General features: G+C 38.1%; 1 protein-coding gene across 4 annotated transcripts; it reads right to left on the reverse strand.

Moving 5' to 3' along the window:
- lingo2b (leucine rich repeat and Ig domain containing 2b) lies at positions 1-25,913 on the reverse strand. 4 transcript variants are annotated; one of them, XM_051125653.1, is made up of 2 exons: positions 25,358-25,913; positions 1-4,350 (listed from the first exon to the last, which is right to left on the reverse strand). In XM_051125653.1, the coding sequence occupies exon 2, from the start codon at positions 4,342-4,344 to the stop codon at positions 2,521-2,523; it is 1,824 nt and encodes a 607-aa protein (XP_050981610.1). In that variant the 5' UTR covers positions 4,345-4,350; positions 25,358-25,913; the 3' UTR covers positions 1-2,520. The 4 variants fall into 4 exon arrangements, with proteins under 4 accessions (XP_050981610.1, XP_050981614.1, XP_050981612.1 ...); XM_051125657.1 differs by lacking the exon at positions 25,358-25,913 and adding an exon at positions 25,029-25,258; XM_051125655.1 differs by lacking the exon at positions 25,358-25,913 and adding an exon at positions 24,726-24,894.
- Positions 25,914-27,232: the final 1,319 nt, after the last annotated feature.

Consider the following 27,232-nt stretch of genomic DNA (forward strand, 5'->3'; position numbering starts at 1 on the left):
TTCTTTGGATTACTGATGTGCTGAAGTCCTTCTAATATGTTTGTCTCTCTCTTGCATTTTCTTTTGCGTAGTAGGCGGTTCCCCAGGTCCGTCTTAAAGCAAGCCTTTATGCATCAGTTCCTGATACTTTAATGCGTCTCTGAGGAAGACTCATTCACATAGAAAAGTGGCCCCTGCTCATATTTTCACCTCAAACGCATCCCGACAGAACACTGCAAGGTCAAGGACTCACCACAGAGCACCATGTAGTCATATGATGATGACGCACACTCTAACACACACGTAAAAAGCTACTTCTTTTGTTTCGGTTTGTGAGTCATAGGCATGGACATGATTAGTTCAGGTATATTTAGAATCTTTTGATTGAGTAGCAAAACAAGCTTATGAAGACCAGCAAACCTTCAGGGTACTTTAAGGTAGTGGGAAGTGTAGCACATAGAGGTTAACGGTTTGGCCTGCAGTTTCCTTAATACATCTGGACTACTTTTTGCACAGAGGACAAAAAGTAGTATCCTGAGGCACGTAGTCTTGATGGAAAACTCTGTCCTTGCGCTTTTGTGTAATACAATCAATCTAAAGCAGTTTAAGTGGAGGAAAGACTAAATAATAATCTGTTTGGATAGGCTAAATTTAATTTAGTGTAGTGCTTATATCAAATACAATTTTTAGCCATCGGTCTTTCCTTTTTAAAATTGATTTAAGATGGAGTCAGGAAGAAATACAGTAGAAATATAGCTTCAAGTTGCAATGTACGAGGTCTAACCTGAACGACAAGAAGTAGGTAATTAAATGCTTAGATGTAATACATCTGACATCAAGATTTGGAGTGAGGATTTTAAAAATGACACTTGTAGAACAAGGAATCATATGACACCATAGACAAAATCAAACAAATATAGCTTAGGCCTTTATGTATTGAAAAAAAAATTAAGACACGAGAGGAGGAGTCCTTTGTATTCAGTACAACAAAAGAAATATAATATGAATGTACTACAGATAATTACAGACCGAGGAGTGTGAGTTTCACCCATCAAATTAATGGATATGAATGTGAAATGTGAAATTGTGAAATATTGCATGAATATTCTAAATACTCCTGCCTGACCAATTTAGATTACTAAGTAAAAATCAATAAAGCTTTAGCAGCTTTGCGCTTGTACACCTGAATCAAGTAGGTCAATAATACCAGAAGAAAGCTATCAGTAAGAATTCCCATTCATTTTAGCGGCAACCGCTTGCCTGGTATGTGACCACCTGGAAGTCTGCCATCCTTGCTCATGGGAACTGTTTTTAATACCATTTTTTGAGCCAGGTCTTTTTACCCTAGAGAAGTAGGAAAATGACATCACGACTACATTGATTTGTTGATCACACCACAAGTACATGCACAATCCCAAACCCTTCACTAGTGACTATCCTGAGCTGTGACGTCAAAGGAAGCAGACAGGGACAAATATAAATCCATTTCATGCTTTTAAGAGCTCTAAAAAAGGTCACCACCAAGACATCTACTGTACTGTAATGGAGTATTTGCTATTTATGTGTTTGTTTGAAGAAATTGAGTCACATCTACTTGAGACGTCCTTTTTAGTGAGATGCCAAATTTTACAAAACATGTAAAAGGACAATTTATGCTTCATGAGAAGCTGGATATGTGTGTAAAAATATAGCTGTGCGAAATATAAAGAAAACAAATACAGAGAGGCACCAAAAGCAATAAGGCTAACAAGGTGTAGGTTCATATCTATTTGACATGGGCAAGAATACGATTTGAGATGACGGTTATCAAGCTGAACGATTTATATTTATTTTCTTTGGAAAATATAACCAGATATTTAGTATGTAAAAACATTTGAGCAGCATTTGACAGAACATAAGAAAAGAAAAGAACATTTTCACACAGTTCCACAGACTTCCACTGAGTCACAAATACAGCCCCTGGAACCCACCATGTCAAACGGCTTCTTGCATTTTAACATCTTTACAACAAAATGGCAGAAAACTCTCCGGTTCCCCCGGAGGTTCTGCTAAGAAGAGGATGTCCCAGGAGAACAGGAATTCTGAGCAAAACCAAACACTTCACAACACAGCACTGCCGAGGCTTTTTCCAGTAGATACTTTGCTTATTGGGGAAGACAACTTGAGTTTTTGCAGCGTTTTGAAAGGTAATTGTAACGTATCTGTAAATAGATATATTCATATATATATATATATATGTATATAGAAATATACCATTCTTTCCCACAAATATGAAATATATACAATAACTTGAACTTATTCTCGTCTGCACTGTCCAAATAATGCTTTCCACAGATGAAGCATCGCAGAAGACGCGCATTATACGGTTTGGCGTTTTTCTTTTTCTTTCTTTTTTTTCATTGGGATACCACATGTAAACTCTCATGATTAAATACATCCTTTGCATGTTTTGCAGCACATATACCCAAAGACTCACAAAGTCCAACAAACACGCAAATGCGACCATGCAACCCGTGAAATCCTCGGCCATGTATAAAAAGTTTAGATCATCTTCATGTTGACTCGTCTGGGCCCGCTTGTTTCTGTAAGTTCTGAGTTTGCGCCTTTCCGCTTTCGTGGGACGTACTGAATGTCCACGCTACCTCTGTGCTTCCCTTTGCCACGGCTCCATGCAAACAACAACAAGAAACAGAACAAAACAACACCCAGGAAGCTGAGGCAGCCCATTGCTGTGGAGACCAGGATGGTGGTGAAGTCCAGCACCACCCTGATGGTGTACTCCTCCGTGCCATTAATCAGGGAACTGTTGTAGTCGGAGTCGAATAGATAGCTGCGGTTGGCGTAAAGGGCTCTGTCCCTGATTCCTGAACTTTTAACACCAAGCGTGATGGACAGAGTGGCATTGCCCGCTGGGTTCGATGCCACACATACGTACATGCCGCTATCCTGAGGCTCTGCCATGCGGAACTCCAGTGAGCCATTGGTGTGGACCACTATTCTTCCCGTACTCTTTGTGGTAATGTGTCGCCTGTGAGGTGTTAGCCATGACACAGAAGGAGGTGGAGACCCATCTGAACTGCAGTATAGCCAAGCTCTTTGTCCTTCTTCCGCTTGTGCTGGGTAACTTGCCATGGAGACAACCCTGGGCTTGGTGCAAATAACGTAGCGAGAGATCTGAGTTTCCGTCAGGTCCCTTAGAGGCTTCCCAGCCAAGGGAGCAGGAGCACTACATTCAGGTTGAACATCACCGTACAGCAATGGAGGAGTCCTCTCCAGGAGCCAGCGTAGACGACAATCGCACACTAATGGGTTCTGGCCAATCAGAAGAGTCTGCAGGGCCTCAGAAGCAGGAAAAACACTCCTCTCGAGCGTGGAAAGGCGGTTGTAACAAAGGTCAAGAAGGCGGAGTGAGGAGGCTCCTTGAAAGGCTTGGGGTTCCACGCTGAGCAGGTTAGACTGTCGCACACGTATGACTTCCAGCCGGTCCATTCCTCGCAACCACCCTGCTGGCAGGACACGTATACGGCTGTAAGACAGGTTGAGATGCGTTAGATACAACAGATGCGTCACCACTGGCACGGACGTCAAGTTGGTGTGGGTAATGGACAGTGTGCTGAGGTTCAGCCCCTGCAAAGCGGAGGTCGGAAACCCTTCTAACAAAGGCCAGCGGTCCACTTCCAGGTGTTTCAGTCGTGGTAGACCCTTAAACGCGTGTGCCTGAAGCTCCGCAATGCCTAAGTCCCGCAACCGCAGGCTGGTTAGACCATGCAGATGTGCGAGAGCATGCGTGGGCACTGTGCTCAGGTTGCATCGCTGCAGCGTTAGAGAGCGCAGGGATGCCAGGCCGCTAAAGGCCCGTGGGGCGATAAACACTAGCTCATTATCACTCAGCTCTAGTACCCGCAGCCTCCGCTGCTCCTCAAAACCGTAGTCCAGCAGAATAACAAGACGATTTTGACTGACATCCAGCAGAGTGAGCTCGCTGAGGCCAGCCAGTGCACCGCGCGGAAGCAGAGTCAACTGATTGCTGCGCAGTCGGAGCGAGCGTAGCCGTGGCTGAGCGCGGAAGCTGCCAGGTTCCACAGATGACAACAGGTTGTTGCTGAGGTCTAGCTCCTCTAGCAACAGCAGTGAGGAGAAGTTCTGTGGCGTCACAATTCGCAGCCGGTTTTTACTAAGGTCCAATGCCCTTGTCTCTATAGGGATGCCTTCAGGCACCTGCGCTAACCGCCTGCGATGACATGACACAGAACGCGTGGGCACAGAGCACTCGCAGCGGGCAGGGCAGGCGTGGGTGGGGCACTGAAACAGGAGGAGTGGCAGGAGGGAGAGCCCCAGAGCACAAGAGAACGGAGAGAACAGCATGGCCACCTACAGAAAGACAACAGAGATAGAGAAATATGATATATTACTCAGGGTAATGTAAACATGCATACTGTACACATATACTCTGAGGCTATAGATCATTGTACAAAATAGGTCATTCTACAAGGTCATTTTAAATGAAAATTATGGGGTATGGTATAGGCTTGTTTTCAAATTTTTTAATCCTCCTTTTTTTTTTAACAGAAACTGGGTATATTGATATAATAAATTCAGAGTTCAGTTTGTGTTTCTAGAAATTTCCAGAAATTTTTGTTCTTCAATAAAAACGATAGTTACTGAGGGGCACAACAAAATATAATTTCAGGTAACATCCAGATTTTTCTGTTTTCCTGATTGAGAACCATTGACCTAGAGACTCAACCTATTTTTCCATCACCCTGTTTTAAAGAATTAGTTCACTTCCAGAACAAAAATATATAGATAATTTAGACTCACCCCCTTGTCATCCAAGATGTTCATGTGTTTATTTCTTCAGTTTATAAGAAATTATGTTTCTTGAGAAAAAAAAAAACATTTCAGGAATTTTCTCCATATAGTGGACTTCAATTGTGCCCCCAAGTCTGAACTTCCAAAATGCAGTTTAAGTGCAGCTTCACATGGTTCTAAATGATCCCAGCCGAGAAAAAAGGGTCTTATCTAGCGAAATGATCGGTTATTTTCATTACAAATGGACAGTTTATATACTTTTTAACCTCAAAAGCTTGTCTTGTCTACTTCTGTGTGAACTCTGTTTTTTGGTTCAAGACAGTTAGGGTATGCTGAAAAACTCCAATCTCCAATCTCAATTTTCTTCCCCAATTTCAACATCGTCCTACATTGCTGCAGAAGAACCGACCCAGTGTTTACAAAGTGAATGTGCAAAGAACATCAAACTCACTTTACAAAAAAAGATAAAACAATGATGTAGGACGATTTTGAAGTTGGAGAAGAAAACGAGACGGAAGTTTTTCAACATACCCTAATTGTATGTGCCCAGATTACACAGACTACACATGCACATCACAGAGAAGAGACAAGATGAGCATTTGAGGTTAAAAAGTATATAAATTGTCAATTTGTTTCGAAAATGACCAATCGTTTCACTAGATAAGACCCTTCTTTCTCCGCTGGGATCATTTAGAGCCATTTGAAGCTGCATTTAAACTGCATTTTGGAAGTTCAAACTTGGGGGCACCATTGAAGTCCACTATATAGAGATAATTCCTGAAATGTTTTCCTTAAGAAATGTTTTTTTACAACTGCAGAAAGAAAGACATGAACATCTTGGATGACAAAGGGGTGAGTAAATTATCTGTAAATTTTTGTTCTGGAAGTGAACTAATTTAATATGCATTTTGAAATATTGCATCAGAAGCAAGTGATGGAAATACCAAATTTAGGAAAAAAAAAACCTCTTAATTCACAAAAAAGTTTTTATGTTCGCTTAAGGTGGTTTTTGCATCAAAAAGTCACAATCCTGGGCTGAATTTGCGCTATGGGATGGCATATCCTGACTAAAGCCCAAAATATACTTAGTTTTTGTACATGTACGCTAGTGTATGCGTACAGCCGAACATGTAGCCCTTCAAAGTACACTTCATTTGATGTTGTGCACGAATGCGGATGGTCAGTACCTGTGCTCTAGAAAGCTTAATCCATGTCCAGTGTCTGCTTTATATTCTCCTATAAGTTATGACCTTTTAAACCAAAGCTGAGTTGTCTCATACCCTCACTCTCAAGCACTTGTCAATGTGAACGTCTGTTGTTGTTGCAATCTCCGTTATTTTTTGTTTCATCTCTTTACTTTTGTTTTCTACTGTGAAGCAACGGCCCAGGACAGTGTTGCCACCCTGTGGAACAACTGATTACTGCAAAATAACTTCAATGCGCATGTGTGACCTGTGTGTACAAAGTACAAAAATCAGATGGTGCTCATACTATTATGATGACAAAATTTGCGTCACGCACACTGTACTGCCGTACACTGTCCCTCGTGTATGCGTAAAATGTGAAGTATACTTTGGGCTCAACCAGCGGACCAATCTTGTCGCACAGCATCTGAATTGTTGTTATGGTCATTATAGAATGCCCCAAGCGAAGTCTGTTGTCAATGTATTTCTGTATTATTGCCTCCCAGAATTCTCTTACAAAACTGCGTACCCAACAGTGTTCATTTTGACAGCAAATTTTGATTTAGTCTTAGTCACAGTCTTTTGACTAAAATGCCATTTAGTTTTAGTCATACTTTAGTAATCTGAATTGTTTTATATCATAAGATTTTAGTTGACTAAATCTACAGTAGATTTAGTCGGCTAAAATCTAATGAGTTTAGTTACAGTGTAATGCATTTATTAATCATTTCTCTAAAATGAGCAAACTCATTGTATAGGTTTGATATTAAGGTTTTATGAGAGACACAGATTTAACTGCTGACATATGCAACAAGCATTTATATTAAAATTAAATGATACCACTTCTCATAAAGAAAGAAGAACATGGTCTTCTTTTTAATAAAATTCCAATGGTTATATAGACTAATTATGCATTTTTATAACAACCTGTTTACCACATTCTTCATTCTTTCAAGCAGACATATTTATTTATATAAATTAATATTTATTAGGGCTACAACATGGATTTAGTCAAGAGCATTTGGTGATTTTCTGTCTCTTTTTTTTGCTTGATTAACATCAGTGCCACAGACAACAGCAACTAAATTATGTTCACCTAAGACGTAACCACGTTTTTATGTGAATACTCATCAAAACGGACAATTCAATATAATTTAGTGTGTATTTCTCCATTCATGCGATGTCAAAGAGTACTCATGTGTTGTGTGAGAGACACTGCTTCAGTGTCTGCACTCAGAAAACCGGACCTAATTGAGTTCTCTTTTCCTTTGCGTCGCCAAATTTATCCATATGTCTGCTCTTCTCTTACTCTCAAATATTGACATTTTTGAATGTTTTATGAGACAAGCAGCAATTGCATGCTAGCTTATGTCCCACCAGATAGATAAATAGGCTAGTATACAGTTCAGATGTACACATCTGATGTCCTAACCACACAGTAGATTCAATCTGAATGAATCTCTTCCTAAATCGTCCATCCCTAACATTTTCGTCTGCACTGTCAGAAAAACAAGGTACAGTTCTGTCGCTGGGGTGGTACCCTAAGGTACAAAGTGAAAAGGTACAAATATGTACTTTTAAAGTACTAATATGTACCTTTAAGGTACCAATATGTACTTTCAAAACACTAAAACGTACCTTTAAGGTACTAATATGTACTGTTTAGCAGCAACAGAACTGTACCTTTTCTTCTGAGAGTGTGGTTTTTATTCGTTGACAAAAATGTCAATAGATTTTTGTCAATCAAAACAAGTTTTTGTTTCGTTATCATCTCGTTTACGTCGGTGAAAAAATGCCATTAACAAAAATTATTCATCAACAAAATGAACACTGGTGCAATGACCGCATTTATTTAGTTTTGTCTGAGGCGCAATTTATTATATATGAAGATGATTATATTCAGTGGCTTCTCCCACTTTTCTTAGTGATATTTAGTGCCAGTTTATCAAGAAGTGACGATTTTGTTCTTTTGGCTCGTCGGATGGAAATTATGCTTATTTACAAATGTTTTATGCGACATTCCAATTTTCCAAGTTAAATTCCAAACTTTGAATGGAAGCCCGGATTCTGTATTTTATAATATACTTAAATGAAAATATAATAAATACATTGTTTTCGTTTTTTTGGATATGCTTATAAAAATGTTTGATAGCAAAAGTTTTCATCAGCTGTTTATTATTTCTATAAATGCATGAGGGACAGAAATAAGCCTGTGTTTTGTCGAACGACCCCTGTAATGCACATACATGCACATTGTGTCCTTTGTTCCGTCCCAATTTCCCAACACCTCCTCTGTGCAAGACCTCTCCTGATTCTAGCTGATAGGAACCCTGTGGTGCATCGATCGTCTCTTTCTCTGTCTCTCATACGCACACACTCACACACAAAACCTGCTTTCAGAAAGACATCTCCAAACATGCCATAACCATGGAAACCCCATGCTCCCTTGGCACAAGTCCTGCTTTGCCAATCGAAATCAATAATGGAGGAAAGCAAAAGGCAGGCATTCCACAGGTCTGCTAGGCTCGCATCACAAATGTGTAATTTAGATTAGATACGTAGACTGTCTACATGTTTTATGTCCATGTGAAAATCACAAGGTAATTAGGGCAGATGAGGGAGAGTCTACTTTATTAACTGTAAGACAATAAAATAGTCATACGATATAAAATTTAAGAATTGTGGGAACCTGGGCACTTTCCCACCAACATAAAATGGGTTGAAATACACCCAGACAATATGAAAATCGAACACAAAGCCTCTCAGATAAGAATCACCAGCAGGGGAGCTTTTACATTTTCTGAGGTATCTATCTTGCATGAGAATGCATCATTTAAACGCCCATCTAAACTACAGCCATTTAGTCTCGTAATTAAAAATGAATGCCTGCATCGTAAAAGCCAAGGTTGGCTTTGGAATGGATAATTACATCTTACAACACCCACCAAACCCATTCAACATTTCTTGATTATATACATCTCTCTATGTTTCTCACTTTTAGGCTTTTTAATATTTTAAACACTCCCTTAGATATGATCCACACTATTGCATACTACAAGATGATGCATTTCTAATTATAATGAAAGAGAGATGAGTGTAGTAACTGCTTTGAAAACATGATTATCAAAGGGCATAATTTGGGGAAAGGTTACATGCACATATTCTCAGTTAATTATTAATAGAACAGAAGCATAAAGGCATCTGTTCCCATTATTGCTCTAAAATGACCATAAAGAGAAATGGTCATAATTCTGGGCTGAAAAATGGGGCAGACAATTTTCAGTGAACTGGCAAGCCACCATGGAGCGCTCTAATAACCGATATAGCTACAGATTGACCTGCATGCACGGAATAAACCTTGTGCCTAGTTTTCCTCTAATGTATAATTTAGACGTGGCTTTACAACGTCAAAAATAATCTACTGTGCATTTTTACAACTTACTTATTTGTATAAGCCTAATGCAAGTAACTTATTAAAATCACCAAGAGGAAGATGGGGTGCGAAATCTTTTAAAAATCTATTTTGCCTCACACTGGCCTAAATGACTCAAACCCTGCATGACGAATACAGTTGCCTCATTCGAACACTGATTAGTAAGAGCCAGGCTATGCTTTTCTTTAAAATCTATATCAATGCATGCACAAAATCTGCAGCCACATATGTTCTGCTTTTCAAGGAGTGTGACTGCAAATGTCCTTGCTTGTACAAGAGGAGCATTTCTCAACCTTGGCGGCGCTCAGTTTCATTCACAACTCCATCAGGATTGTCGCGACGCGACACGTCAAATGTTGGCCTGCCAGCGTGAGTGTCAGAATGAAGACAGAGGACGCGTCTGGGTGGAACATCAGGGGGCAGCGCTAAGCCTGTGGTTCGTTACGGGGAGCAGCTCACTGACAGGAGAAGTTTATTAAGTTTTAATGAGTTAATAATTCAATTCATCCCAGCCAAACTGATGACAGTATCAGCAGCAGGGGAGCGCACGAGCATTGATGTGATTCTTGATAAAGGTGTCTGGATTAGAGATTCATTTCTAAGGCAAAGTTTATCAATTAATCATTACAAAGTCCTCTTTTTGGGAATTGAGATAAGACATTATTTGAGAGGATATGTTGTCACACGGCAGAGAACAGATTCTTCTCGGTCTTTCGCAAAATCTTTATCTCACAAAAGCAATCTGTCACGCTCTCTACAACACACAGACAAGGCAGCTGAGTGTACCGCTCAGAAATACCCTCAATGATCATCACTTACACATAGGGAATAAAATTGGGATTTTGGAGGTTTTGGGGAATCCTATAATCTGCTGGTGATTCCAAATCTTTACACTATCTGAAAAAAATGGTACGAAGGTATTGCGACCATATGTTCTTTTTTTCCCCAGACCTGTCCTGGCCAGGATTTCTTTATTGCCTAAAATATCCGATCATTGCATGACATCAAAGTGAGAGCTGTAGAGAACAGACAGCTCCTTATGCTTTCGAATCACTCTCATGGTACTTTGATGTCATACTCCAATCGTCTGCGCAGGGTCACTTCAAGACGAACCCACCTAATATGTGACCCTGGAACGCAAAACCATTCATAAGTAGCCAGGCTATATTCGTAGCAATAGCAAACAATACATTATATGGGTCAAAAATTGTGATTTTTCCTATAATGCTAAAAATCATATTACGTAAAGATAATGTTCCATGAAGATATTTTTTAATATGCATTGCTAAGAACTTCATTTGGACAACTTTCAAGGTGATTATCTCAATATTTTTTTTTTTGTTGTTGTTTTTTTTTTTGCACCCTCAGATTGATATCTCAGCCAAACAGTGTCCTATCCTAACAAACCATACATCAATGGAAGGCTTATTTCTTCAGCTTTAAAAAATTGACCCTTACTGGTTTTGTTGTCCAGGGTCACATAGGTACATGTATTTGCATTGCTTTGACCAATCTCTGTAGATCCCAACTCATGATTGTTCGATTATGAACAATACTTGCATGTTATTGGTTCAACTACTTTTCGATCATTACCTTCCGCAAGTATAGAAAAAAAGGCAAAACCTGAATATTTTAGGCAATATAGAAATCCTGGTCACAACGTGTCAAGGAAAAAAAGACGACGTATGGTCACCTTATACAAAGGTTGTCATCTTTCAGAAGGTACTCATAGTCTATATACCATTTAGGTACTAATATGCACCCTTTAGGTGTAAATAAGGTAAAAAAGGTGTACCTTTTAAAAGGGTAATGCTCCAGTAACAGCTTTTGTAAATTTTTTTATTCTGAGAGCATAAGATATAACATAACTCAAAAACAGAACCTGTTCAAACCCTTCACCAAAACAGAGCTGGTTTTGAAATAAAAACTAAAAATTAATAATAAATTATAATGATGTTTAATGAAAAAATACATAAATAAAATAAATATTCGTCACAGTTATTTTATTGACAGCAATAGCTTTATGTTTGGCTTTAAGTTTATTCGTCTAACAGTACTAATGATGGATGAATAAAATATTGTGTCAACTTAATGGGATCATGAACTGATAAACCAAAATTCCCTTGGTCTTTTGACATATAAGCCATCATTGCGCTATAAAAACATCTTGTAAGTTTCAGAACTCAAAACTTTGTTGTTAGTCTAAAAACAGCTTATATTGAAGCCAATCTGTCAAAACAACAGCTTTTGGGAATGTTCTAGTCTATGATGTAATAGTGTGGATAAGCACCGCCTCCATTGTAAAAGATCAATGCCTGTTTAGACAACACTGCCTGTTTAGCCCCGCCCACTGATTCATGCACATGGGCCCTATTTTATCAATCATGTCTAAAGTGCACAGCGCAGGTGCACTTTACCAGGTACACTTGACCAGGTTTCAGTTGGTCAAGTGCAGTCTATTTCAGTTGCATCAAAATAGCAAACAATGCGCCTAAACACTTGTTTTCAGACCAGCAGGCCCATGAGCGCACAAAATCAGCGCAAATGCATTTGGTAGTTAAACAACGTGGTGCAGGACATGAAAATGATAACTGCGTTGAGCTGAAACTGGCAATAAACACTTGCGTCGCGCCTGGCGCCGCACTGCACCAAGTGCATGATATGGCCCATAGTGTAAATAATGACACACAGGTCTATGCAGAAACCAAATGATAAAGATGGCTTTGAAGACAATAAGACGCTGTACACTGCCAAGTACAGTGCCAAGTTGTGGAAAAACACTGTTCGCATTGCCTTCCTTCTGATCCCAACATTAGAAAAGAGTGAATGAACTTTATTTTAATGAAATAAAATTTTTTACATTTGACATTTTTTTGACATTTTCTGGCAGATTTGTTTACAGACGAGACACAATTCAATGGGGGATTTTCAAAAAGATTAAAACTAAAAGACAATGCTGTGCCACCTATGTTGGATCTGACAGTAATGCAACAAAAGTGTGAGTAACTCTTTTCATTACATGGTCACTGTTGTTGTGTCTTTTATTACAGATCATTTGATATGTATTGAATTATGCGTTTTTGACCTAAATCACAGTAGTGTTCATCTATGAAGAATGTAGGCTGTCAAACATACACAAGTGTTAGCCAATCAAATCAGTGGGCATCATCTGCCATGCCTATACAAACAGAGCGATTAGATGAGGGGGGTCAAAACAGGACAGAAAATAGACCTCAGAGAACAGTACAAAATAAAAAACAAAGGCAGTTCATGACTCCTTCAAAAGAATATAGCAGATCTAATATTTTAATTTTTTATTTTTGTACAATAAAAATGGAAAAAGAAGAATGAAGAATATGCTTAAAAGTTTGCTTTTGTGTTTACTGAACTGGAGCATAAAATAAATGAAATGTACTGAAACTGACAATACATATTTTTTTCTTTTCTCAAATCAAAGATGCCAGAACGTCCACTTTAACCTTAGCTAACACCCCCATACAGACATCAAACAATAGAGGTGCGCAGAGATCACACTACAGTAGCCCTCCCAGATTTTTATTTGTGAGAATGTACTTTCTCTGTCCTCTTATCAAAGTAAAGATCAGAGCTTTTCCTCGTACACTGCAGGTGAGCTGTGGAAAACAATCCGTCCGTGTCTCCTCATTGCTCTACATCAGCGTCTCGCTTCCAAAGACGATTGTGAAGCCTGTGGTTTCTCTTACTTTGAGGACATTCTGCAGATTAACTTGGTCTAATTTTAGTTTATCTAATTTTAGTCTCATCCATTTTTCATTGAGTGAAACCACCACAGCCACTGAGAGCGCAGTGTCCCGTCTCCCACCGGGTGCGTGTGCGTATAGGCTGTTATTTGAGACCGTATGGGGGGAAAAGGCAAAAGTTTGTTGTTGGGGATGTTCGTGAAGCCGAACGAAGCATGCATATGTACATATATCAGGTAGAGAGAGTGCGTGTGTGCTGACCTTGATCCTTCGGGGTCTAAGGATCTCATGTTTAATTCAGCGCTACAGCGCGAGCTTGAACTACATTTGGTGATCATTTCATACAGAGGTGTCTAAATGTAGGTGCCACGGGCTGTGTGTGTTCCCTGCGTGTCGCTTTCAGACGACATGCTGTAGTATCTCTACGATGCTCTGATCCAGCCCAGTGGAGCTCTATTGACTCTTGCTATTGATCTCTGCGTTATTACACATTCGCTTCTTCACACGTCTCTCACACTGCACAAGACTGAAACCCCGTGTAGCTCCGCACCCATGGCAACCGAGCTGTCAATCAAACCCTTATCTCTGAATGTTTCATATCCCTAGAGCTCAGGTGAGAATCCGCTGAATACTTTAATAATACCCAAATGATTTTGCCGGAGCGTGTTGCTTCGCACATTTGAGTTTCTGTGCTATTAGGATGACCGTCTCCCCCACAAGAAGGAAGTATAGGAGAATACTGTGTTTCATACATGTTTGGATGCTGTCAGCTATCCTTATTGGTATAAATGAGCGTGTTTATGCGTGCGTGCGTGTTTGTGTACATCTGTGGCTGTCTCGCTGGCAGCGCTGATGCAATGTGTTTATGTTTAACGGACATTCTGTACACAATCAGTAGGGTGTCTGGGCTCAGCTGCTAATGCCTTAATTTAGGGTGCATTTGTCAAGCCCGTCAGCATTTGTTCTTCAAATGACAGGACTTTTAACTTAGATACTAATAAGCATAAAATACAAGCACATAAATGTTTATACACCCAAAGCTCATTCGTAGCTCAATATTTGCCATTTTGAGATAAATAACCCTGTCTTCTTGGTCGATTAGCAGAAGTATTACCTTACCCCTGTTACTTTTAAAGTCTATATAAAATTGTAATCAATATAGGGCTGTAACCACTACAGGCGCTGAAGGGGATCATTAAAAATGGTTAGAAATGGCCAAATTTGTTGTTGAAATGACAAAAAGATTTTAAAAATTTGACATTTTATATTGGTCTGCCTCAGCGGTCTAACAGTTTCAAAAAGATTGACAAAATTGGAAGGGTTTACTGTTCACAGAAAGGAAAGAGAAGAGAAAAGTAGGAAAAATATAATATTTAACAACTGTTTTTCAATATAAACGACAGTAATAAATGACCGACAGTAGTATCCAGTGATGCAACTTTTTTCTCAAATATGGTAATTTAGAACTGAAAATATGGATTACATGATTTACGAGACATGAAACGTTTATAAAATATTAAAAATAATAATAATGATAACAAAATAATATATTATTTTAGATTATTATTTGTTTTATAAGAAAATACTATTTCAGTTTTTCTACATTCTAAATTTTACATTTATTTATTTACTTGCTTAAAAATTTCTACACTGAATTTTTTAAATTCATATTATAAACTATTATATTTGTTACATTATTCTACAGTGTACATTTCTACACTAATTAAAATATATAATATAGTTTATAATATGAGTAATTTAGAGCTGTCAAACGATTAACCGCAATTACTCGGATAAAAAATAATTGGCTAATTTTAATTTGCCTAATATATGTGTGTGTACTGTGTGTAATTATTATGTATATATAAATACAAACAAATCAATGTATATATTTAAGAGAAATATGTTATGTACAAAATATTTTAATTTATATATAATATAAATTTTATTACAGTTATAATAAATACATATACTTGTAAATATTTCTTAAATATATACATGAATGTGTTTGTATTTATATATACATAATAATTACACACATACACACATATATGTTAGGCAAACTCAAACTTTTATTTTGCATGCGATTAATCGTGATTAATCGTTTGACAGCCCTAGAATAATTAAATTAAATTATAATAGCATAGTATAGTATAGTATAGTATAATAATTTAGTTTTAACAGAGCTGGATAGTAAATAATTACATGTAATCTGGATTACGTAATCAGATTTTAAAAATTAAGTACTTGTAGATTAAAGTACATTTTTAAATACTTGGAATCAGATTACATTTACTTTTTTATTGGTTACATGATTACATATTCACACAATAGCAATGTTTATTTTGACAGATTTTTAATAAGGTGTAATTCATTAACATTAATGTATTAACTAACATGAACAAACAGTGCACAATACATTTATTACACCATTTATTAATCTGTTAATATTACTTAATAAAAATCCAGTTGTTCATTGTTAGTGCATGTTAGTTCACAGTGCATTTACTAACGTTAATAAACACAACTTTTGATTTTAACAATAAGTATTAGTAAATGCTGAAGTTAACATTAACTAATATTAATAAATGCTGTAGAAATACTGTTAATTTTTAGTTCATGTTCACTAATGTAGTTAACTAATGTTAGTTAATGAACCTTATTGTAAAGGGTTACCATGTTTTTTTTAATGCCTTATTTTAATTTGGCATTTTTTGGGCATTTTATTTTTATTATTGCAGGGAAACCCTGATAATGTAATGTTTAATGCACTTCATGTTGTTAATAACAACAAACAGAATATATTTTCTTACTCTTCAAATTTTTAGCTTTGTTGATTACTAGTATATATACTGTATCAATATTATATGACTATTGGTTAGCCTTTTTCATGTAAAATTACGTAAATAATACAACCATGCACAATGACATTAGTCAAATGACACTTATTGGGGTTATATTTTACTTTTTTCAATTTGAGATCATTTCTATGTTTTGTTTGTTCTAAAGAATTATTTAACAGTAATCTCTAAAGTATCAGAAAACAAAAATACAATGTAAATCTTGAAGAGTGAAGCTCAAACGCCCTCAGAGGAAACACAGATATTATGTAAGGGAAAAGAAAACAGTTGAAGAAAAAGGAATCCAAAGATATAATAACAGGAGCTGGTGAGGAGAATATAAGGGGTAAGAAGAGGCAATTTAAAAAAGAGGAACATGTTGTAATGCATAAGAGAAAAACAACGAGACAAAGAAATCAGGCATACTGATTCATCTTTCCACCTGCGCGCCTGGGTAATAACATTAATGTGTGCAGTGTGCACGTTTATTTGGCCAACAGGTTTCCTCCTCCCTTTGGCATTTGTCTGTGTGTGTGCTCATCACCACCATTTATTTAACATTTATTTAAAAAACATTTATTTTGGCCAACAGGTTTGACAAACTTTCCTTTTTGTTAAAAGTGGGGTTATATTTTCCCTTTGGCATTTGTCTGAATTATTTAACAGTTTGTAATCTAGAAAATAAAAATACAATGTAAATCTTCATTTCAGTTGAAGACACACCAGAAGAATATATGAGAAGAATGAAAAGAACATACGAGGTGTAAGAAAATGTAATTTGGAAGCGTTGTGTAAAATCATTTAGGCTTTCTTTGGCATTTGTTGGTTTCTCTCACCACCAGTCTGCATACACAACATTCTGAGTGTACACAATTACACACACAAAAAAGAAAACGATGCGAGAGACGGCGAAAAGGCGAGGTTTGATGAGCCGACTGCCTCCAGACATTGCTTCTGCAATGCTAATTAACCCTGCAGGCAAAATCCACCACCAAGACACTAACCCTTAAACATAAACACACACCCACACTCCCACACACACAGGACCTCAGTGCTAACCGCGTATGAAAGTTTTACTTCGATGCTTCGGAGTTATTTCCTTTCACATTTATTTTCCTTCTAATTTAAAAAGTGATCTAATCACTTAATAATTATGCTTAATTAAGTATATTCAAACACAACAGAGAGCCAGACTATACATTTCATGCAGAAAATGTGTGTGGTGGTTGCACAAGCAAAAGTCACTGCTGTGATAGCAAGGTGTTCTGGGTGGTTGCCATGGCATTGCTAGGCAATGTGTGGTGGCTAGGTGTTTGTGTAATGCTACTAGTCAAAACCAGAAACTCTATGCTTAGAGGATTTTTCTACAAAAATCATAAATCTGGTTGTTTTAAAGCAAGTCACACAATTTGCAGTATTATTCTTTCCCATGCAATAGGGTTGTGTAAAATTTGAACATTTGAATTTAATACACCAAATCCCACTAGAAGATAAACTGGAATTTTTTAAAATGGAATTTTAAAGGGGTCATCGGATGCCCATTTTCCACAAGTTGATATGATTCTTTAGGGTCTTAATGGAAAGTCTATAATATACTTTGGTTAAAAATTCTCAATGGTTGTGTAAAACAGCACCCTTTTTACCTTGTCAAAATGAGCTCTTCTCATTGTAAGGGGTTGTTCCTTTAAATGCAAATGAGCTCTGCTCGCCCCACCCCTCTCTTCTCTCTGTGGAGTGACGAGCTTGTTTACTTTAGCCGTGTTTAGCCGCCTCTGTCTGTGCGATGCCACACCAACAGGCATCTGAGAACGGCTCGATTTGAAAAAGGGAATATTATTTTTACAGATTAATTAAAAATCAGTGCATGGATTTTTATCATTATAGGGTAGATTTGTACATACACTGCCAACACACATTAATGTTCAAACAACATGAAAAAGTGAACTTTGCATCGATGCGATGACCACTTTAAGAAATGGAATTTACTTTTTTTTTCCACCATGGTCCAAAAAAATGGTAGAGCTAATATAAATAAAATATATAAATGAAGTAACAATTTCAATGGGGGACATTTATTTAAAAAACGTTTAAACAGTGCTATCAAGCTAAGTTTTGTTTTGACAAACTTTCCTTTTTGTTAAAAGTGGGGTTATATTTTACTTTTTTCAATTTGAGTTCATTTCCGTATACGTTTTGCGTATTCTAAAGAATTATTTAACAGTTTGTAATCTAGAAAATAAAAATACAATGTAAATCTTGAAGAGAGAAGCAGATATTATTTAAGGAGAAAACAGTTGAAGACACAACATAAAAAAAAGCAGAAGAATATATGAGAAGAATGAAAAGAACATACGAGGTGTAAGAAAATGTAATTTAGAAGAAGCGTTGTGTAAAATTGTACATTTGAATTGATCTGGCAACACACAACAGGACGTTCTGTTGGAATTTGCAATACCTGTAAGTGAAATTTACTGAATTACAGTTCAGAGAAATTCAGGTATGTTTATTTATATATTAAGACTAAGAAATTAAGAAAATTAAGAAATGATAAAGACATTTATAATGTCACAAAAGATTTCTATTTCAGATAAATACTGTTTTTCTGAACTTTCTATTCATCAAAGAAACCTGAAAAAATTCTACTCAGCAGTTTTCAATATAATAATAATTAGTTATAATATAATAATAATATAATAATAATCATGTGACTGGAGCAATGATGCTAAAAATTCAGCTTTGAAATCACAGGAATAAATTATATTCTAAAAATATATTCAAATAGAAAACAGTTAATTTGAAAAGTAAAAATATTTATAAATTGTACTGCTTTTGCTTTACTTTAGATCAAATAAATGCAGGCTTGGTGAGCAGAAGAGACGTCTTTAAAACATTACAGTTCAAAAACTTTTGACTGGTAGTGTATATTTCGAATTTCAGTTCATTTTAAATCTACTTCTTTTAGTTTTAATTTAATTTTCTAATTCTGTGCCATTCTAGTTGCTGTTTGAATCCTCAATTCAAAATTCAAATCAAATTCAGGAATGGAAGTGAATTTTAAAAACAAAATACCACTAATTGGCAAGAAAGGATAACATCTTTGGGTGATGGCAACCAGAAAACATCATTGTCATGAGGATTCTGTGGTGGTGATCACACTCTAGAGGACACTTTTCTCTTGGAAGTGAGACAGAACATCTATCCTTGCTTAGCATTTCCAGGGAATTGAATCAGGATTATGTCAGCTGCTCTAAGAAGCAGTGCTCTTAAAAGCAGTCTGTTTCTGATTCCATAGAGTGCATTACCATTATGAGACCAAACCAGCTCTGGCATAAAATCTTGGTACTTAGATGGATAAAGATAATGCAAAAACCACTGCCACCAACAAAACACATCACCTGATTCGCATACAAGTGGATTAAACAAACACATCTTCCCCTACAATATCCTTGCTTCACCCATATCATTTTTCTAAATAACCGTAGCACACTTAATGGAAGGCACTGGTCAGGCAATTTAATTTAAAATAAGTGAAGTGAGACACTAAGTGAAATTACTTTGGCGAGTGGCTGCATAAGTTTCACATCAACTTGACGGAACTGCCAAAAGCTCGCAAAATCTCACATACAGACGTGACTGACACAGCCACACATGCATATTTAGTTTGTTGCCTGATATATGCTAATTCATGCACATAATGCAGATTACTGAGATAGTTATCGGGCTTCAGCTCTTTGAGAACTGTTTGTCCCCAAACAAGCTAACAAGTGAGCTGGAGGAACAAATATATGACCTCATTCTCCATGCAGCGTTGCGTTAAGCAAGAACAGTCAGAGAAACAAATATATTAACAAAAACACCAAGAGCTACCCTAGTAGTTGGTGGCACCGAGGGTGTGAAAAGCATGCAGATGTAAGGCTGAACCACAGAGAACATTGTTAGTGTTCATTCAGGCACAAATACAAGAACTGGCCACTCCTGAATATGAGAAAAAAACTCCCTTTAGAAATACTGAAGAAAGGAGTTATTCAAAACTAGTTATACAAAGGTGACTCATAGCATAAATGGAGGGAATAAATTAGGTAAAAAAAAAAAATAAATAAATAAAAAATAATCTGCTACTGTGCTGTCTCTCTAGAGGATGCTCAGGAAGCTCCTGGAGGCCATCAGGGCCAGTGGAGTTGAAGCAGTGCAATCTGCACTTTGAAAGGAAGCCTAATTAAAAAGCAAAAACACTTGCTTAGACAGGATTCAGTGCAGGAACTTTTTTCCTTCATGTCATACTTCGGACAATATAATGAATCTGTCTAATTGGGAATATTAGCTATCTTAGCATGTATACGCGAGCTGCTCTGCGAGGCTTTTAGAAGCTCTCATAAAACTATGGCCATAGCAAAATATGCAGTAATAATATCTCCTGTGAGATAGGTTGCTATAATATTTAGGTCAGTGGGCCTTGTACTTACATTTCATATTCTGTACTTATAATGAAACTCAAATTAGCCCAACATAAAATCAATATTATATCTTAATATTTAATCTCTTTTTGCTGAAAATAATTTGTAATTGTTCCAATCCAACCATATTCCAGTTTTTTTCATCTTCATTCACAGGTCAGAAAAACCCCACTTGGGGAATCAAGGGAAACAATAATATTTCTTAACAATAATGAATGTTTTTCAACATTTAACAAATTCCTTTCCGCAGAACATTTTTTAGTCCGTGGGTTGAAGCAAAATCCCCAATCCTTGAAGAAGAAGCAGGTTTTGGTGCAATTTTGATAGCCATTTTCCCCAAAGAACAAAATTGGGCTACTTTTGAGTAGCAATGGGACTGGTTTTATTACGTAGACCTGGCAACCCTGGGCAAAGCCACATTTGAAAGCCACAATCTCATCCATATCGCTATAAAATATATAATTCAATGTAGAATTAAGATGGGTCCAATACTGTCTTCTTTCAATATTAAATCTGAACAAGTGAGCTATTTCAGCTGCAGCATCTATTTATAGTGTAGGGGGCGGAACGCTTCGGATTCTAGAGAGCATTTGATTGGAAAGTAAGTTTGATGTGAAGTGCAAGGTGATGTCATCAAAATCGCTGACCTATATAAGCGGAGGTTAGAGACTGAATTTTAAATGCTTACATCTTGAAAATGTGAATTTTATCATTGTTTTGGAGCACACTAGCTTATAGATAACCTTAAGGCTAACATATTCTTACTTAAAGTAAAAAAAAAAAATGGATTTTGATTTCATGTGGACATATCAAGCAGTCCCGCCCCCCTTTTTTCATTTATTTCACTGCTTGGGCCAGAGCCTTTGTGTTGCCATTGGGCTGCTGTAATACTGCTTCTGTAGAATATTTTTTAGTCTGCAGTTTAAAGCGAAATCCCCCGTCCTCAGAAGAGGAAGCAGGTTTTGTCCCCCTGGCCTGGAATGCGACTTTGTAGCAATTCTGGAAGCTATTTCCCACAGAATGCAATTGGACTGGTTTTGTTACGCAGACCTGGCAACCCTGGCAGTTGAGCTCAGTAAAGCCGCATTTGACAGTATATGACAGCTACAATCTTATCCATATCGCTATAAAATATATCATTCAGACAGAGTGCGAAACCAGACTTTTTTCACCCCAATGGAAAGCATATTTACACTGTCAGAATCGTTCCCTATCCCCTATATACTGCACTATGTGCCATTCGCCATATAGAAAATACTAATTCTGTGAACCAGTTACTGATTTCAGCAACAGCGTTAACGTCTATTTATAGTGTAGGGGGCGGGACGCTTTGGATTCTAGAGAGCATTTGATTGGACAGAAAGTTTGATGAGAAGCTGAAGTGCAGGGTGATGTCATCAGAATCGTTATTCCACATTAGCGGAGGTTACAGACTGTAAGATTTGAATGCTTGTATCTTGTAAATGCAAATTTTGTCATTGATTTGGAGCACACTAGCTTATAGATAACCATAAGGCATACATATTCTTACTAAAAGACAAAAAAAAAAATTATTTTGATTTTATTGGGACTTTAATAATAATTAATAGTTTCCAATGATATTTAACAAATTCCTTTTTATTCTGACAGCTAAACGTCTATTAAAGGTCCACAAAAGTGTTTTGAAACACGCAGTGTTATTCTATGTGTTGACGTAATTTCAACTGAAACAGGAAGACATATTAAGCAGTCCTGCCCCCCTTTTTCATTTATATCACAGCTTGGGCCAGAGCCATTGACAGTGTTGCCAAGTCTGCGGTTTTCCTGCAGAATTGGGCTACTTTTATACTGCTTCCGCAGGATATTTTTTAGTCCACAGGTTAAAGTGAAATCCCCTGTTGTTGGAGGGGAAGCAGGTTTTGTCCCCCTGGTGATTTTCACATTTTGGAGTGATTTTCCTCAGAACGCAGTTGGACTGGTTTTGTTACAAAAACCTGGCAACCCTAGCTGTTGAGCTCAGTAAAGCCACATTTGACAGCATATGACAGACACAATCACTATGAAATATAACATTCAGTGTCGAATTCAATGGTTACGATACATTTTGTGTTCTACACTGATTTACTGACTTTCACCCCAATAAAAAGCATATTTACACTGCCTGAATTGTTTCCTCAGACAGATCAGAGACTGTAGTTTTAAATGCATATATCTTGCAAATGAGAACTTTGTAATTGTTTTAGACCAGACTAGCTTATAGATAACCTCAAGGTTAACATATTTGTACTAAAAACCAAAAAACTTCCATTGTGATTTCATGGGGACTTTAACAGTGTTTAATATGTGGAGTGAGAGAGAACACAGACTTCATAATATAAAACTCAAAAAAAAAAAAAAAAAAAAACTCCAGGTAAAATCTGGTACAGTTCAGTAAGCATACTGCTCTGATCCCTTAGACATCTCTTGCATATCCACCCCATATGCCCCTGGTATATACTGCAGATTGTTAACACTAGTGTGTCTAATTTGTAACCCTGTTGGCATCCCTCAAAGTTCCTTAATGAAGCCAGATAAACTGTCAGACTTATTAGGCTTGGCTCTGGAGAAACAGACTTGTGATTTGCAAGTCTCCAGGGGAGGTAGGGTTTACATTACTTGCCACTAGTTCTCAAGATCTTAGTAAATCTGTGCTAGTTTGCTGTGAGTAAGCTGCGTTACAGAACAGGGAGAGATGCCCACCTTTCCGCATCTAGAAACGTCTTTACTCTTAGTCGGCTGTTTGTTGGTAGATAGCTATTTACTTGTTTGCAACCATGTTGTCACACAACAAACACAGTCGTGTCCTGTCTGAGCCTGAGCCAAGACTATGGGGAAGTGAACTGCTTATAATCGAAAAATCGAAGCGATTGACGAATCATTAAGAGATTAAGATACATAGGCAATTAAAGCAAAACAGTAAACCAACTAGAGACCAAACCTCCCATTAGGCCATGCTAACAGTGTAAAAAGTATACATCCAATTAACTGTAATATAAATAAATAAATCAGAAAGAGCAAGGAAAATAAACACACTCATTATTAACCACATCTATTAAATAAATCTGAATCAGATAACTATTTCTTCAGACAGTGGCACTTTCTTGTTGGTTTTCTTCCTGATTCATATATTTTTCATCCTGCTGAAGGGTGGTTTTAACAATACAATATATGCACATTCTAATAAGTCACTTTGGCAGTGTAAGACACGGCGTACAAAAAGTATACAAGACAAATGTATTTATGTTAATGTAAATGCATTTCTGCATGCCTCCTGAAAGCATTTCAAACAGCAGCAGAATTTTACGTCTCCAGTGTTTACATTAACATTTAAAACAAGTTAATTCACTGAGCAATCATTTAAAATACCATTCAGTTCTTGCAGCATTTGTGAATTTCTGTAAAAGCAATCTGGAGGCTTTTCTCAAATATAGCAGCACTAATCTTGGTAAACCATTTTGCTTTGCTTAAAACGCTTTGTTTTACAGTCCAGTTAGTACAAAGTGTCAGCAAAATAAAAGCAGTACGCACACAACGTCAATTCAGACCTGTTGGTGTGGCTTAGACGAGGAGAATAAAGAAGCGATTAAACCTATTTAACACTGTGAAATGTGTGCTACGTTTGTTACATAATAATTACATGGTAATTACCATGTAATAAACCACATTAAAGAACATTTCCCCTAGAGCCTAATTAGGAGCTAAAATGGTAAAGAGGTAGAACACTTTTTTTTTCTGAAAGTAAAGAATACCGTTTCTCTGGGGGGTGATTGCGACACGATGCTGTGATTTAATCAGGACGGACATAAAGGATAATACATCAGAAGGTGTTAGGGTGTAGACAGAAACATGATGATCTGGAATATACGAAGACGTCTTGACTCTCTCGGTTTAAGTTGTGTTACAAACTCTATTACAATACTCTATACATCAAGCACACTCGACTCATTCATGAATGTACTAATTCACAGCAAGTTCAAAAAGTTACATTCACAATTTTTTTTTAAAAACGAAAACTACAGAAGGTCTACACCTCTAAATAGCCTCGTATCAACTTGCCAGGTCCATTTTCTCAATCCCTCTTTTTTCCCCCCTCTTCCTTCAGCGCCTAATGGATGTGAAAATGGAATTGCATATCCTGGAGATCTGCTGAGTTTCTATTTTGTCTTAACGTGATTTAAACCAAATAATCGTGCTCTCGCCACATGTGACGACACACTTTGATAAGATGAAAATGCAAATGGGTGAATCACACCCTGACACTATAATTCATCCTGTAAGTTACTTACTTATTCAGTCAGTCAGTCAAAAGCTCTGCGTGTCTCTCCCGAAGGCAGGTCTTCTTTATTGTGTCTGACAGCCCCGAACCTGTCCTTCTCCACCCCCTGAAATCCACACTTTTTGCTCTTTACCTATGAACAGCATCCATCACTGTCCGGAGCCCTTCTAGTCTATCAGCGCGTGAGATCGGAAGCGTTGAAGAGGGGGGGGGTGAACGCGGCGGCTACCGTCTGCCGAAGGAGCTCCGCTAAGACCGAGCGCATTAACGACACCTGACCGTCACAGACAAAGTGAACTAGTGACACACTTACGTGCACCGCGCTGATGAAATATCACAGAGACGTCTCCTTAGCTCCGGTGTCTCTCTCTTTTTCCCACCTCTCCACTAAAGCGCAGCGGGAAATTCGCAGCAGCGCTCGCTGAAACCCCTGGCAGAATACATCACCACTTTCCCCTTTATGAGTCACAATGCACACGCATACACACCTCTGATCCGTTCCTACCTGCCACATGCAGAGCGTCGCAAACGAAGGCGCACTTTAAAGTCTTTTAGTTTAAACAGTCTTAACTCTATCACAAACACACACAGACCTCACGGCGTAGGTAGGCTTACGTGCTTACGTGCTCAACTGCTGGTTACCTGTGGCTGCTGTTCTAGATGCCATAAGGATCAGCGTCCCTGTGATCAGCGTCTGAGCGATCAGCTAAGAGGAAGAGGGAACAGCCAGCACTCTGTCTCCACGACAACGCCCGGCAGATGCCACACCTCCAGTTCAGGCTCCTCAAGAACAATAAGCGTTTATCGCCACCCTCCCTCTCTCTCTTCTTCCTTCTCCATCCGCCGCTTCCCGCTGTAAAGCCGCGCTCACTCGGAGAGAGTGACGCGCTTGTGTGTGACGTCTTCCCAAAAGCTGGGATTCTGCATGTGTGTCTGTTAGACTGAGTTCCACAAGGGGATTAGGCACTTTTCATCTTCATGACGCACACTAGAGAGAGAGAGAGAGAGAGAGGGCGAAAGAGACCGGAGATGGAGAGACAGAGGATGGGGTCGTCATGGAGATATTCGCCCATGAAGGGAATGTAGGGTGAATGACACGAGATAGAGACAGAAACGGCACTTCTGATTCAGTTCGGCATGAAAGAAGAACCATCTCGCTAAAAAAGGGACTCGTGCTCATTTTCTCGCACATATTCTCGCTTCTCCTCCTGAGCTTTACTCGTGTAACCGGCTAGCCCTCGGGGAGGCCCTTCTATCGTGCGTCTCAGCCTTCAGATTAAAATAGCTGCAGCCAAATGCCTTAAACCCGCTGCCTTTTCTAAGATTACAAAGCACCCGCTTGTCCGGCAACGTGAGCTTCAATACGAAAACCCTGCTGAGGGGACAAAGCGAGGACAGATTCCCTGATGGTACTTTAGGTATCACAAAATGCCATGTCTAATTCCTATTAACATGGTGTAGATGGCAATCTGCCACTGGGAGTATGACATGCTTCTACATACTAAACAAAAGACGCTACAGCCAGTAATTGTGCACTGTGTAGCGGGTGTTATAATTAAACCACTCCCCATCAGGTTTAAGCCTCGCTAACAAGGAAATAATTGACTGAAGAGGTCGTCGGCCATACAGATGAAGCCTTGATGTATATGATCTGATAGTAACGAGTTAGTCGACGGTATCTGGGGCGTCAATGTATGCAGCATGTGCTCTGCCGAATGCCAAATGTGTTTTCAAAGGTGCAGCTGTAATTGTAGAGCTCTATCATCTGATTCTGTCATGCTGATCTGATATCAAAGAGATGAAAGCTTACTGTGATTGCACATTCCACGAGGTGGAATCCCACACATGCAACACCCAGAGACAATTACGACGAAGCTGGGGAAGGCTAGACTTCAGCACATTACAGTAGTACAAAGAAAATCGCATTCTGTTTGGTGCAAGAAAAAGGTGTGGTAACAAAAAAACATTACGTTCACATTGAGCCTAATCCAGAGTCACTCCTCTTTTGACCACTTTGTCCTGTTTTGTACACTCTCTAAATTTGGTCTTTTATGAGAGGGACAACTGGATTCTACAACCAAATGCACTTTGAAAATACAGGTACTGACAATCAAATGAATATAAAACCGGAATACTGTGTATAGAACCGATCTGAACGACTAGTTGTTAATGCAGTAATGCTTCTCTCTCTTTTGGACACTGACAGCTCGTCGATGTGGGTCTTCCTTCACTCTGAGCAGTGCTGGCAAATTACAGAGACTGAGGTACGTGTCTGGACTTATTCGCAAATTTTGACATGCACCTGTCTCCCTCTACCAGCTCTGTGGTCTAATGGCGATCCATTACTGTCCAGAGAGAGCATACTGTTTAAGAAGCAGCTGAATGAAAAGAGAAACTTTTCAGATGATGAGACACTTCTGGATGCTAATATTACTTCACTTACAAACAGGCTAATCTGGTAAGATAATTTACTCACCCCCTTGTAATCCAATATGTTCATGTCTTTCTTTCTTCAGT

The sequence above is a fragment of the Labeo rohita genome, chromosome 13 (assembly GCF_022985175.1).
Source record: "Labeo rohita strain BAU-BD-2019 chromosome 13, IGBB_LRoh.1.0, whole genome shotgun sequence".
In the NCBI taxonomy this organism is placed as follows: Eukaryota; Metazoa; Chordata; class Actinopteri; order Cypriniformes; family Cyprinidae; genus Labeo; species Labeo rohita.